The following is a 15,739-nucleotide window of genomic DNA, read 5'->3' as shown; positions in this document are numbered from 1 at the left end:
AAATATGTTTTTATTTCATTTATTCATTTATTTATTGGTGTTGTTTCAAATACTGTTCTTTTTATAAATTTATTTATTTATTCAGATTCTCTAGCTAGCCCACCAAAACAACAGATTACTCTTGTATCTTCATTTTTCCACACTGCTCTGTCCTCTCAGCCACTTTGATCGTTCTAACCATGAGGCGTCATTAAGTTCAAGGACAGTGAGAGACGCAAAAATCTCTAAATCGCAGGTCAACAGACTCTCGCACAGCAGCTGTTTTGACATGAAACTGCAGGTAAACACGCGTGTGACGAATGACATGAATGAAGGTTCTGTTTCATTTAATTGTACGAGAGTTTTTCCAGTGAGCCAGCGTGAACAGCACCAGGATCCTGGCTCTGTTAGGCCACAATGTAACAGAACCTTAATTAATGTCATTAGTAATACCTGTGTTTACCTGCTGTCCATGTCAAGATGAGCTGCGGTGAAAAGGTCCATTATGCTCAAGGTTTTTTTTTTCCCCACAGAAGATACTGAGGTCTTACACAAACGTGTCTTGAGGACAGCTCTTTAATAAATCACTGTACATTTCTGGCCACAGTTTCGACCTGGAGCTCTGCAACAGAACTTAATGAGCTTCGTAATCTGTGTGTGTTTGGGAAGAGCAGACAGCCGGAGAGTGTATCGACCGGCGAGTGAGTACCAAAGGAAAGCGGAAAACTTGCTGAGGAATGCACACTAATTAAAGTTTGACTGTGAATCCAAACTAATACTAATGATGGCTGAAGAAATAACAGGAGATGATGATTGGTTCCTTATATTCCAGGTATATTTTAGGTATATGATTAACTTTAATAACTGAATTTCTTCTTGCATAGAGGAATTAACACAAAGTGTGATTGGACTATTACATACACCACTACGCTAGAGTGTAATTGGCCATAATTAGCTTTCACATCAATCGATTATCATACCACTTCTACTAAGGAAACGCTCCACTTTTGCAGATCTTTCTATGTGTGGGTTTGCAACATGTTTTTCTTCCACAAAATTCACCCAGCCAGCCTTGTTGCATTACTGTTATACTGTAGCAGCAAGGAGGAACAGATGTTCATCTCATGTCGCAGATCCACTGATAATCTCAATGTAATACACTAGAAACGGTAAATTAGAACATTAAAGTGGTGATTTTTTTCCAAGCAGCTTGGCATCATCAGGTTTTTTTTTTTTTTTTGAAAGACTAAATATGCTCAAGCTTTACAGGGAAATCATATGCTTTCATGATAGACAATAAGGTACACCAGAAAAATGAAATCCTGCATCTTTTGAAGTGATTGTGACTGTGGACAGACGTGACATGTAGAGTACGCTTAAGGCTCATTTATGCTCCATTTATGTATGAAAATAAATAGCCTCCATTTCCAATGATGGAACAGTCATCGCCCACGTTTGCATGAATGTTAAGCAATATGTCCACTAGAGGGCAGCTCTGAGTCGAAAGCAGAGGTCTTTACAGGCCCACCTGTCGACCTGATCTGACCCAGGACCTGTGCGGGCTCAGATCCAGTTCTCTTGCTGCAGGTCCTGGGTCTGTTTAACATTGTGTAACATTGACACTGTAACATTAGCAGCCGTGGCGACAAACAAGCAATCATTACTATATTTCAAAAGGCCAAACAGTCAAAGTTATCTGGATTATGCTTGATGCCACAAAATTACACAACTGATTCTAAATGAGTCATGTTTATCAGCAATAACCGTGAGAGCAAGTGGACTGAGCTGGAATAACGAGTGGATCAGTCACACTGTTTCAATCAGGAAGAAAGGAGGAACAGAAAACCTGCTGGATGGATTTTACCAACTTTCTTGGCAAGGAGGATGGATTATATGCATCACAGCCATGCAAAGGGGGGAAGTTACTAATGTTACATTAGTAACAGTTTTCTTTTGACAACTTGTAAATTAATTTTAACTTATTAATAGCAATCAGCTGAGAAATCGGTGCCGATCATTTCTTGGTTCGGAATGGGTCCGGGTCCCAGCTTTCAAATCATAGATGGGGCTGGTTCGGTTACAGGTAGTACTTTTCCAGGTCTTTTTTTATTTTGGTGCGGGGATGAATTTCTGGACCTGCGAAGACCTCTAGACAAAAGTTTCTGACAACAGCAAACATGGTGGCAGTGGAGGAGGTCATAATAATGTACCTGCTAAGAAAGAGGCAAAAGCAGAGGCAGCATTGTCGGCAATCATACACTGCAACTGGAGGACGTAGAATTATTTTCTCTAATGTTATTAATGATAGACTGGTCTCACTTGAACTACTGGCCACACTGTGGCCACTGGAAATCACCACCATGATTTCCAGTGGTACTGCACCATTTCGTCTGTATGTTAGCTTCCTGAAATCGTGCACAAATATGGACGAAATGGGTGCAGAGTACCTGCAGAGGGCTCTGTCTGTATCCATACATGGGTTTACCGTTGAGCATAAATGAGCCTTTAATGGTAGTCAAGTAATATTAGCTGCCGCTCTCAAAATGCACCCAGAATGCAGAAAAAATTCAGGGAAATGTTATCTTACTTTGGACAGATCTCCAACCTCCAGGTAAAAACAGATGATGAAAACATTCCAGGTCATCCACACCACCAGCCATGCCGCATACTAAAGAGAGGGAGAGAGGAGAGAGAGAGAGAGAGAGAGAGAGAGAGAGAGAGAGAGAGAGAGGGAGAGGGAGAGGGAGGGAAGTTAGAGGCAGGGAGTATTTGACAGGTCTTTGTTGTAGAATTAAAAAAAAGCTTGTTCGCGTCTCGCATTTGAGGAGGGCGAGATGAGATAAAAAAGACAGGAAGAGGCTTCACTTTTGATGTTGTTCAGGGAAACAAAAACAGCAGCAAAACCTGCAGCCAATCAACCGAATAAAACCAGAGATGCAGGGAAAAGGGAGGGAAGGAGAGATACAAGTGAGGGAGGAAGGCAGAAATAGATGCTTAGATCAAACTGCTCATTCCCTTTTATTATCTGAATATCCTCACTAAATATTTTGTGTGCGTGTGTGTGTGTGTGTGTGTGTGTGTGTGTGTGTGTGTGTGTGTGTGTGTGTGTCTGGGAGAGGGGGGTGGGGATTTGGTGTGTGGGAGGGCTGTGCGCAGGCCTACATCAGCCTGGAGACTGTGTGGGAGCTCATCAAAGCTTTATGAAATGTGATTTATTATGTTATCAGCTGTCTGAGATATAAATCAGAAACAGATAATTCAACTTGCCAAGCTGCCAATGTAGCAGGTCCTTCCTCCCACGCAATATCACTAGTAAAAGCTTTTAATTAGTTAAAGAAAATATTTATTTACTTACTCATTTACTTATTCATTCATTTATTTACTTGCTTAGAGACCATTTTTGAAAAAAATGAATGAAGACTGGGTCGTTTTTGCAGTTACGTGCATGCATTTTTGATAGTTTGCACATCATTATCTATGATATGAATGAGTCACATGCACAGTTATGATACATTTTACATGTGGGAGAGAGCAGCGGTTGTTAAGCTGTTATAAAGAATATCATATTATGGGCTGTGAGGGGAGGGTTTTTCTAACTGCAGTGAAAAAGCAACATATCACAGTTTGGTATGATACAAAATGATATAGAATTTTAATACTTAGATATCATTTTGGTCATCATGTTGACAATTAAATGTGACTGCAATGCAGAATATAGTATATAACTCTCAGATGAATATCTTCTGCCTCTATCCAGTACTGTAGGCTTCAAATTAATTAATCAAAACTGCCTTATATTCAGAATGACAACTGCTATTTTTGTACAAGCTTTCAATATGTATTTAGATTATAAAAAAATAAAATAATAGATGAGACTTTAATAAAAAACAACATTGCAGTCAAGATTAAAAAGTAGTTTCTAAAGAATGTTTTTAAAGGTGCAATGAAAAATGGAATGAGGGCAAATTACATGCATTTATTTTTTCCTTTCTTTTTGAGCCAAAAATGACTGAGAATGTTTTTTCATGGTTGATAGGGTCATGAAACTCTCAGTCTGACTGTTCTCAGTTCAAGTAAAACACAAAAAAGGAAACCTTAATTGACACTACAAAGTAATAGCAGTAATGTACTCCAATATTATTCATAACTCAGTTTTCTAATGCAGGGAGCTGAGTGTGAGCTAATGAGACTGTCTCTAGATCTAGGGCAGAGGATGTGTAACACTGCTGTTTCCTGTGCATGTGCATGTGTGTGTGTGTGTGTGTGTGTGTGTATGTGTGCTGAACTCACCCCGGTGACGTATCGAGGTCTGAACTGAATCGTACCAAACAGTCCCAGGATGACGATGATGATGTGGAGGAAGTTGATCAGGATGGGAGCCCACTGGTAGCCCAGGAAGTCGATCACCTGCCGCTCCAGCACGCTGACCTGCAGGAGGAGAGAGGCATTCACACGGTAAATTAAAGGGAAGCAGCACTTATCGAAGAAGACATTTCCTTTAAATTCATTTGACAGCAGTGGGCTCTCATGGCTGGAGCACCATCGCTGATGGAGATCCATGAAATTCATGCCTGCACCACTATTTTATTAATTGTGATGACGGGCTGTTGTGAAAAGGACATTTTCTGTTGTTCAGCCATGTGCTTGTTGTAAATGTGGGGTCATGGTACAGATCTGTTCACACTGATGTCAGACAGGAGTCACATACCAAGATGAGTGTGAGCAGTGAAATCAAAAAGATCAGATAAGAGGAAAAAAAAATCAGAATTAGGTCACGTCCAGCCGCTGCATGAACGTAGCCTTAATAGCATAAATTTATGTGAAAACGGCGCTATGCGATTTGAAAACCACTTAACAATCCTGACACGGATGAGTGCATAGTGGAGACTTTTGGAGGCAGAGTGAAATAAACCAACTCGTGCCGACCAGCCATGATGCTGGTTTTAGGCCTCTTCCCCATCTCTGCAATGCCTGTTGCCAAAGTCCACGTCATACTCGAGCTCCTCCTGCCGCTTCCCCGCTGTTTACAGAGATGGCTGAGAAGCAAGATGGTCCAACTCCAAGTCACCACACACACTCACACACACACCACCTTCCCTCAGGTCCTGAGTTTGTTCACGCCAATGGAAAAAGACACACCTGAGTAAAAGCTGATCATTGCCTTTTATGTTCCATGGTCACTGAAGTAAATACTGGATGCTTTTTTGACAAGCCACACGTCATCCCAACATGTGACACTGACTTGATATTTTTCAGATGAGAAGACAACAAGATGACCACACCCACTTAGGAGACAGGTAATATATTCCATTTTCTTAAAACCTTCACCAGCGGTAAGAAAATGGAGTATCTTTGGTTTATATATAAATTTGTCCCATCTAGTGGTCAGATGAAACTGAATAGTGCACATGTAAGTACTATCAATCTGAATAGAATAGAATAGCCTTTATTGTCATTGTACTACAAGTAGTTCCAACAAAATTGCATTAGCTATATGCACCATGCAATCTGAATGAAGTTATATGAGGATACACAATTTTAAGGAGAGTTCTTTTTTTCCTGAAAATATCAAATATATATATTTGATATAGCAACAGGAGTTGCTCAGCTGATGATGATTACCTGGACTGATTTATCTTTTTGTCATTTGTATTTACCACTGCATCACTGAAAAAGGCTGCATGTTGCCTGATTTTCCACCAAACTGCCAATGTTTACAACTGAAGCTTTTATCATAATGAAGGAAAGTGTTGTCTGTTATCTATGCATCACTGACATGCCCCCCAGGCTGTGTGTGTGTGTGTGTGTGTGTGTGTGTGTGTGTGTGTGTGTGTGTGTGTGTGTTTGAGTGAATGTATTATGATTCAGTCACTGTCGCTTCATGCTGAGATAGTTAATGAAGTCAACACAGCACATGATATGGCACTGCTAAGTATATTAACAGAGAGAGAGAGGGAGAGAGAGAGAGAGAGAGTTGGAAACAAAGAAGGTACAGACAAAGAAAGGATGAAAGACGGAATGACAGAAAGACAGAAAGAAAGAAAGACAAAACAAAAGACAGGGATACTTTCACTGACTTTGTGTAAAAGCAGATACATTTACTGTTTTCAGCTATCAAATAGAACCTTCTACACACACACACACACACACACACACACACAATGAACACTAACACTAGGGCTTTTTCCGTTATTGTCACTTTTTCTCTTATTTCTCAAACACATGCATCTCCTCACTCTCTTTCAGCTGTATACACACAGACATACATACACACACACACACACACACACACACACACACACACACACACACACACACACTTGGATGGCTGCATTTAGAGTGTCCTAATGTGAGACCATATGGCAACACTACAGCCTTCCATGGCCAAATAGCAGGTATACACACACACAAATACACACACACGCACACACACGCACACACACACACACACACACACACACAAATGGGTGGATACACAAATGTATACACATTTGTCACTCTCATCTCCATAATACACAGGCTGCAGTGTTTATTGTGTGTGTGTGTGTGTGTGTGTGTGTGTGTGTGTGTGTGCGTGTGTGTGTGTGTGTGTGTTTCCATGTCAGGGCAGGTCTGCTGTGCTTGCACTTGACAGCACCTGCTGTGATTGGACACAAGGGCTCAGCTGGCCCCACAGCATGCATATGTGTGTGTGTGCGTGTGTGTGTGTCATTGTGTGTCCATGTGTTTCTTTATGTGTGTGTTCATTTATGTGCGGGACAGTGTCTCTCTGTATGTGTATGTGTGTTTCTTTGTGCATAGGCTTCATTTAATTATGTACAAGCGTGTCCTCCCATTCAGGATTATAATGCTGCAATTGTGTGTATAAGTGGGTGTGTGTGTGTGTGAGTGTGTGTGTGTGTGTGTGTCTCACTCACAGACACAGGCCATTATTAGAAGTCAGAGGCCTCCCAGCCCATTACTGAGACCCCTAGGGACCCCTCTTTCATCATCAATAATATAAACAGTCTTCACTCCAGCTGGGACACAAAAACACACGCCTGAACACACACACACACACACACACATTAAAAAAACTCACACACACAGACATAAATGGATGAGAGGAGGACAGAGAGAGTTTGTATGTACACTATAGGCAACATCCAATCATATATATTGATTTGTCAGAGTTATGACAAGGGATGTCTATTCAGTCAATAGTAGGGCCAGTCAGCTAAAACTGCTCTTTTTCTGCTACAGCTCATTGCTCCAACATGGATTTAACACAGACACCAATAAAAAAAAACAAAAAAAAAAAAACAAAAAACAACTCAAATTCAAAAACCTGACCATCTGTTCTTTTGCCCTGCACTCACCTTCTCAAGTGAAATTCTCATTACATGGCTCAGCAAAAACCACTGACTTCAGCTGACTGCCTCAACGCGTCGTCATTTTAAAAATAAAGGGACTGGTGGGAGAGTGGGAGTGGGAGACAAAAGACGGCGTGCACCCCCCCCCCCCCCCCCCCCCCCCCCCCCCCCCCCCCCCCCCCCCCCACACACACACACACACACACACACACACACACACACACACACACACACACACCGCCAGCACCACCACCACCCCCGCCGTAAACTCCCAGCATTCTTTGCATATGCCGAGCGACAAAACGGAGTGTGAAATCAGCCAGCCATTCAGCGACTGTGCTTTTAACATCTTCTTTCTGGGTGGATGAAAGTTAGAGAGAGAAGTGCATGGAGCCTGTTGGTGGAAGCAGCCGTGTTTGCAGATATGGCAGGGCTTTTTTTTTTTTTTTGTGATGTGAGGAGCTGATGAAAGCCTTGGCGGTGTGCAGGTGGAGCTGGCTAGCCGAGGTCTTCTGGGATCCGCTACGACGAGCTTTGATGCTGCCGACAGAGATGTTCATTCCAACGCCGCTGCTTCACAGCACCAGAGCAGAAGGGGGGGATGTTAACGTTTGACTCGTCTCTGTGGTCTCTGTGTTTGTACCTGTGCATGTACCGTGCGTGTAAAAACACAGAGCATTTTCCACTGTTTAGAAGAAAGGATTTGTCAAGTATGAACATGCAACGCTGGTAACTGCTGATTGGAGAGCTGTTAGTTTGCTGATATGGATAGGACGGCTGTTTAAGAATACTGGAGCTGCTGCAATTTTTATTATTATCACTAACATACGGCTAAGTATACGGCTGTGAAAACATGTAATTAGAAAGACTACACACCCAAAAGTCAAGTGACATCATTAACTCTCTCTCTCCATAAGCTTCCCCAAGCCACTGAGGCTAACGTCAATGCGATGCCTGTGTTTCATAGTGACTTTCACTAAAACTAAAATGGTACTTTATTATTTTTACACTTAATTTTTCAAAACAGGAAGCTTGTGGTGATATAAAATGATAAATACCATAAGAGTAATTCACAGCATCATTCAAACGGCATTAAAGAATCATTTGTCTCTCATCAGTGACTACAGTACATATTTTTTCTGAACTACGGTCGCACCGTAATGGAAGGGACTTCACCTCTCTATTTGTTTGACGTTTTTGAAATATGTAGTTATCATCCCTCATTACTCACATAAATATGACATGTCATTTTCCATACTGTTTTACCATACTGCACCAAAAAAAAAAAAAACATGAATATGTTATATCATAAATATCATAATGACATGTTAATTAAAAACATTATAGAGTCTCCTGTTTATTCCACCTCCATACACTGATGCTCATGTTCCTGTAAGTGTGAGCTTTCGTGACGCTCAGCTAAGAGGCTGACTGCAGAGAAACAACACATCCATCATTGTCCTGTTCTCTTTCCTCACTGGGAATCTCTCCCTGTCGTGTCATTATTCCAGCCAGGTACTTTCATTTTGTTGTGGCATTAAAAAATGGCTGGCTCTTTAAGGATTCAGTTTTTGCTCCTTTGGCATCATCTTGCCTGTGTTAGTCAGCCTGTCCAACTCTTTCCTCAAATGACACATATTGAAAACTACCAGGCAGATTGTTATGAAACTTAATGAGCACATTCATACTCCCCAGAGGATGAACCCTGTCAGTTTTGGTGACCTCATGAACTTTTTTCTAGCACCACCATGCAGAAAACAACTGGCTGGTACACAATACGTCAACAACAGATTACCATGAACTTTGGTTAGAACATTGATGCTCCTCAGAGGATGAACCCTGTCAATTACAGTGACACTATTACATTTCCTCTGACGCCACCCTTTAGCTAGAATATCAAATGTGATATTTCAAAAGCTTTTGGGTATATTGCCATGAAATTCGCTGAGCAAATTCATGCACTCACTCATGCATGCCAGTGGCGGTTCTGCCTATGTTGCTGCCCTAGGCGAAATTACTGGCTTGCGCCCTTCCATGTTACTACTCCTACCGCGGTGCCTGTCAGCCGTGGCACCGGCCGCTCACCTATCATCCGGCAGACCTGACCGGGTGAGCGCGGTACCAACCGGTGCCGCGGCCGACCCGCCTGATGCAGGCCGGTGGCTTTTTTATTCAAACAAGATTTTGTCCATATAAAAAAGGTCTTGAAAAAGAGGGGTCGTCTTAAAATCAGGGTCATCTTTTATGCGGGTCAATATGGTAGTCTAGAAAACTTTTTTTGAGGACGCACTTTTCTTCTTCTTCTTTTTTTTTTTTTGGAGGGTGCTCGTGCGCCCCCAAGTAGATTGTGCCCTGGGCGGTTGCCCACATTGCCCATGGCAAAAACCGTCCCTGACTCATGCATTCAAAGTAACACACCCTTTTTATTTGTTGACCCCATGACCCTTCCTCTAGCACCTCCCTTAGGCCAAAATGTCAACTTGTATACAAGATGTTACAAAACCTGTTTAGCTGACTGGCTCTGGTGAGTGCATGCACACCTACCCAAACAAAGACTCCTCTTGATTTTAGTTAGTTATTTACCCCAGTCCACCACTACATGTGATAAAACACTGATATGAAATTTCTGAATAACTTTCACACTTTCCACCAAGCAGAAACCTAACAAACTCCCCAATTTATTCACCTTGTCAGCTGTGGTAACCTAATAACATTTCCTCAAGCACCATCCTCAACCAAATGTACGCACTCTCTCCTCCTACAGTTTGTCTTCACCCGTCATACGCCGTACCCCTGGGACACCAGCAGTGAAACACGTGCTTGATTGTGATTCAATTCGATGGAAAAGTGTGAATACTGTCAAATCACAGAATCAAATTTTTAGTTTCAGTTTAGTGCATTTAAATTGCATAGATTGTACAGATGGTGCAAAAAGCCATCACCACCACATATCAAACACGCTTAACACTGAACCACGAGAATCAAGACGCAGAGCAACAACCAAACAAAGAGAACAAAACATGAGGTCCAAGGGATTCTGAAAAATGCGCGTGTGTGTGTGTGAGTGTGTGTGTGTATTCCAGCCCAACTCCAAAAGACATCAGAGAGAGAAAGAGAACAGAATGAACACAATGCACACACACAAACAATCACACACACTGCACACACTGAGCAGTAATGATTGGGAGTGACTCACACTCATACTCAAGCACTTAGGGAATGGACTGGAAGAGAGATGGAGGGATTGGAGGGGGGAGGAAGGGGGATGGGGGGGGGTCTTCAGTGAGTTTGGGAAGGACTTGAGCCCTTTGATAATGAGCGATACAGAGATATCAAGGAATTATGATTACTCCAGACAGTGAGGCAGCTGCTCTGTCTGGCCATTACGAGACACCACAGAGAGATAAAACCGGCTGGGAAAATGTGTTTTATCTCCGAGAGAAGAAGAAGAAGAGAGAGAATGAGAAACAGAGAGAGAAAGATGGGGAGAGAGGGAGAGAGGGAGAGGGAGACAGGCCGAGAGAGATCTGAAGAGAGCGCCTGGAGAGATGGAGAGCTGATTACGATGACAGTTACTGAGGAACGAGAGAGAGATGAGAGAGAGGCAAAGGGCGAGAGATAAAAATGCTTCTCCTCTCTGTCCCACCCTCGCTCTATCCCTCCTTCCCCTACCTTCCTCTATCCTCCACTGCCCACTCTTTCTTTACCTCTCCGATCTTCTAATTTCCTCCCTTCCTCTTTGTTCTTTCTTCCCTCCTCTCCTCCTTCTTTTCCTCTCTTGCATATTTAATGCACGTTCATTTGTTACCGAATCTGTTTTATGTCATAAAACAGCAAATTACCTCATCTGCACCCCCCCTCACACCCACCCCCTTTCTCTCTTCCTTCTATCGCTCCATCTCTCTCCTCCGTCACTGCACTTTCTTTTGTTTTTGGTCACACTGCAAAAATCTCCATCTTATCCATCTTAAATCTCTTGTTTTTTTCCTGCGGACAACTGAAAAAAAATCTGCGAGTGGGAGGAGATAATTTTGTTTGTTTGTTTCCAATCCAATTTTACATGTTTCAGAAAATCCTAAATATGTTGACACAAGGCAGAATTAGGCATATCAGCCCACTAGTGTCAAACGACGCTCGATTCACGAAATGTCTGGAAAAAAAAGGCAATGGAAACAAATAGGATTATCTCATCCCACTGACAGATCTATTTTTTTTTTACCTTGTTTTGAAAAAAAAAGACTCATTATGAGTCAACATGACTTCTTAAAATTGATTTACTCTTTTTTATCTTTTCTTTTTCCCTCCTCTCTTTTATTCACTTACTCCTCACCTTCCATCTTTTTTTTCATTTCCCTCCTCCCTGACTCTAATGCTGTTGGACTTTATCGCTCTCGTTTGCCTCCTCCCTTCCTCAGACTCATCCTTTCCTCTCCCTCATTCCCACAGCGCTTGGCGGAGAGTTTGGCTTGCTTCTGTGACCTTTAAAAAACTGCTGATCAAATTCTGCTGCTCATCCCATTATAGTCGACACACAGGGAGAGAAGGAGGGAGAGGGATGGAGGAAAGGAAAGGGCCAAACGAGGTACACAGAGAGAGAGCTAAAAAAAAAAAAAAAGGGAGCAAGATAGCGAGCAGGAGCTGGAGAGAGATGGTAGAGGAGGCAGGAGGAAGTATGGAAAAGCAGCAGGGAGGGAGGGCAGAGGAAGACGGTCAGAGAAAGTGAGAGAATGTCCAACAAAGGCTGCATGAGTCAGACAGGGGAGCATCGCGGCTGAGTAACAGCATCCAGCAAATCAGAAACACATCAAGGTAAATGTACGCCCCTTTTTTTTTTCTTTTTTAGTTTAATTCTGAAACCATCATTTGTCTCTGCAATCATCATAAACTTTATTCTCCTAATAAAACCAAAGTGATCGCGGTTTATTGTTAACTTAATTACAGCCGCTTGCCTGCGCAGAATCCCACTGTGTACAGCAGAGGCAATCTCCTATCGATTCAATTCTCACAACGATCAATTCATCTCCATTGGAGGCTATTAGGGACCATTTGTGGCTACTTAGGGCTCGGAGAGAGAGAGAGGGAAGATGGGTGGAGGGAGGGCAAAGTGAGAGGGTGAAAGGGAAAAGAATGGAAGGAAAATAAAAGAGAGTGAAGAGGGAGGAAAGGAGCAAATAGCTGAGGAGGAGGAGGAGGAGAGAGAGAGAGCGAAGGGCGGAGATACAGCGAGACAATGATGATCTTATGTGGAAATCTCTCAGTTAAATATCCAATTTCCCCATTCAAGCCCACTCATTGTCATCACAGCTTTTCAATCATATCTGTAATAGCCATAATGTCCAACTGGAAATAGTCTTTGGAGCCACTCAGCTATAGATGGACTACACACAACTCAAAACCGAGAGTCCCACTCAAATTAACATTGTGGAACAGCCATTTGGCTGGTATACTTAAGGCGGTAGTCATAAACCATATGATAGCGCTTTCATGGGAATAAGCCTTGGTGTGCTGCCTGTGACTCAGCGAGCTGATGTGTTCGCTCTGCATGCTAAACTCTCCAAATAGTTGTTTTGAATCCTCCCTGAGCCCTGTGTTGAACCTGCCAACTTCTCAACACATCTACACTGAAGCAGCAGACATTTCCACGACAACACCCTCACAGGCATTTTGAGGTGATGAAGGAGATTATCAGCCTGTCTATGTGCTCTGGTTCTGTGCACCAGGTGGGCTATGCACCTGTTGGGTTTCAAATGAAGTAAGATTTTTTGGAGGCTGATGCCGTCGCCCATATGTCGGACCGAAGACAATATTCTGTGACAATATTCAATATTTTTAAATTTCATTATTTCCATGCCAAAAACTATCAGTATTCATTGTTTTCCCCAGACGGTTAGTCTTGGCAGGGTGGGTAAGCCTCTGAAACAGCATTTTTTTTTTTTTTTTATCATGAGACATTAAAACTCTGCATTGAAATCCATACTAATGAAATTATTTTAGGCAGGTTGGCAGCTCCTTAAGGCAAGAGCCCACACATAACCAGCCCCACATGTTCAACGCTATGGGATACACTGCCATCAAAAAACATGCACACTGCATTAAAAAATTGCTCAAATTGCTGAAGGTTCTTATGGTATTGAAACACTGATCTGATTTGACTGATTTTCGTTCAAGCGTTTTGCCGCATTGTGGAAGTGAGTGGAGAGACACAAATGCAGTATTCTGGATTAGCAGCCCAGGGAACACGAAGCGGCTAATGAGGATATCTGACCACCATATGGACTCATATAACATCCAGGTAAACAAATTTCCATTGTGCTTTAAGCAAAAAAATAACAATTATACAATTATACAATTAAGCAGATGAACAAAATATTGGATTAAATTAACTATACAACTGATTTCAGCCTGATATTTTGGTTTATACTATGCTTGTAGATCCCTATGCAAATCACATATTTTGTTTATGTGTTTTGCATGTTTTCATAATGCCATATCGACCACCGCGGTCAACAGACAGCAGATTGTTAAGCGCTGACAATTTTATGATGCAAACAGGCTTAATGAGAGGCTGGTAGCCATTCTAGCCAGTTACCTATACCCCATAAGTACAATGATGTGTCATGCTATTGAGATGGATTGAGATGATGATGCGCTAATGAAAGCTGAGCTGAAGAGGAACACTCCTTGGCTGTCGTTAGGATCACTCGTCTCAACACTACAGCTCTAGAAGGGCTACTTAGACCTGTGATGAGCACCCGGCGGCCCACGGCCTAAAGCCAACTCTAAGTTTCTTTCCAACTCTGCGGTAACAAGCCCCGCTGCCTCAACAGGATTTAATAGCAATTTGTGCTTTCCATTCATTTGACATGCAGGAATGTGACCAATTTGATGTCTGTGTCGGTAAACTATCCAAACTATGGCATAAGCAAATAAATGACAAATAACTTCTGGGGCAGATATAAGACCACCATGTGGCCACCAGGAGTCGAAACAGAGATCTGTGTCGCCCAAGGGGTAGATCAACACTTTTGGGCAATTTTTCATTTGATATTTTCCTAACGAGATGCATGTGCCGTATTTGGGAAGAGGGCGGGATTGAGATGAGTATTATCAGTGGATGTGGCAGTGGCTGGCATTGAATTACCCCCTGAATTGTCCTCTTTTCCTTCCCTTTAAAAGAGTGCATCATTTTTGGGATGAGTGAGTGAGTGAGCGATTGATTTTGAGCAGGCCAATCCCAATTCCCAATTCCCAATATGGGTTAAGGGTTGAAATCTTTGCCTGGGAAATGGGACACCACTTTGTACATCATCATTAGACAAATGTATTATTATAGTGGAGGGGAACTGCGTCTGGGTGAGTCAGACAAAAACAGCACCGCAATGCTTCATTAAGGTATCCCTACTGACTTTATCATTTTTGCATGGTAATGTGCGAATATATACTATTTTTTATGGACTTCTTTCCTGGCACTTGTTCCGCATTTCTGCTACCCCTCCATCTAGAGTTTATATTTCACTCTTCCCCTCCATCTCAACAAGAACTGGGACACCCTACCCCTATACTTGAATGCACCAAATGGAGGGTTAGGGACTATGTTAGCCATTGTATACTGCACCGATTACAGAATGTCGGAAATCCAACTAGAAATCTACTGGACTCCTCGTCATATTTCCGTCCCCACCACTTTTCAAACAAAAACAAAACATGCATTGGCGAGCGTAAATCACATTCATCCATGCCACCAAAACAGAAGTGCACCATTGGATTAATGATGTCACACCCACTACTGCACCTTTCCCCCCACCTCAGTGCGCAGCATGTCACCAAAATACCAAATGGGTGCAGGTGAGAGGAATCCATCACCGGAGGTCACAGAAATGTCACTCTGCCAGCGAGTAGCAGCGCCTCGCGTTATACGCCTGTATGGAAATACGACCCTCAAGAATCAGGGGCTCCATTCCCACTGGTGCCACCTGTGCTGAGAGTGTTTGCCCCCCCTGGCGCTGTAAACGCCTTTGGATAAACGCATCTATTAAATAAATGTCATTTGTTATGCCACGCGTTAGTGGTCTCATAACGGTTTGCTAAGCAGCGTTCATCACCTTTTGAAGGTCATAAAGACACCTGTAGTATTGTTCTGTTAATTAACAAAGGGTCCAACTGGAAGGGAGACAGACTTTTGGCTCAATATTACAACAACATTTCAACATATCTGCTATTATGTTTCCTCTCTACCAATTATACACGTGCCAGCGCTGCTTCTGCATCTCTCAAGCCAACCTTCCTCCGGCTCGGCTCCCATCTCTCCCTCTCTCCCTCGGCAGCACTCTGGCTCCACTTCACATCTCCCGGTAAATTAATGAGAGTGATTAATATTCCAAGGAAACATTCCTTTATGTAAACGTGGC

The 15,739-nt window shown here is 42.5% G+C and overlaps 1 protein-coding gene across 2 annotated transcripts in view; it reads right to left on the bottom strand.

Moving 5' to 3' along the window:
* Window positions 1-15,739, bottom strand: part of nkain2 (sodium/potassium transporting ATPase interacting 2) — an 87,428-nt gene that overhangs the window by 32,718 nt on the left and 38,971 nt on the right. For both annotated transcript variants that reach the window (XM_030047303.1, XM_030047304.1), the window contains exons 2-3: window positions 4,270-4,407; window positions 2,567-2,647 (exon numbers count right to left, since the gene is read on the bottom strand). In XM_030047303.1, coding sequence (XP_029903163.1) covers window positions 2,567-2,647; window positions 4,270-4,407 — 219 coding nt within the window. The remainder of the gene's footprint in view (window positions 1-2,566; window positions 2,648-4,269; window positions 4,408-15,739) is intronic.

Source organism: Myripristis murdjan, chromosome 24 (genome assembly GCF_902150065.1).
Source record: "Myripristis murdjan chromosome 24, fMyrMur1.1, whole genome shotgun sequence".
NCBI lineage: Eukaryota > Metazoa > Chordata > Actinopteri > Holocentriformes > Holocentridae > Myripristis > Myripristis murdjan.
The sequence above is the reverse complement of the archived record's forward strand: the minus strand, read 5'-3'. Positions and strand labels throughout refer to the sequence as shown.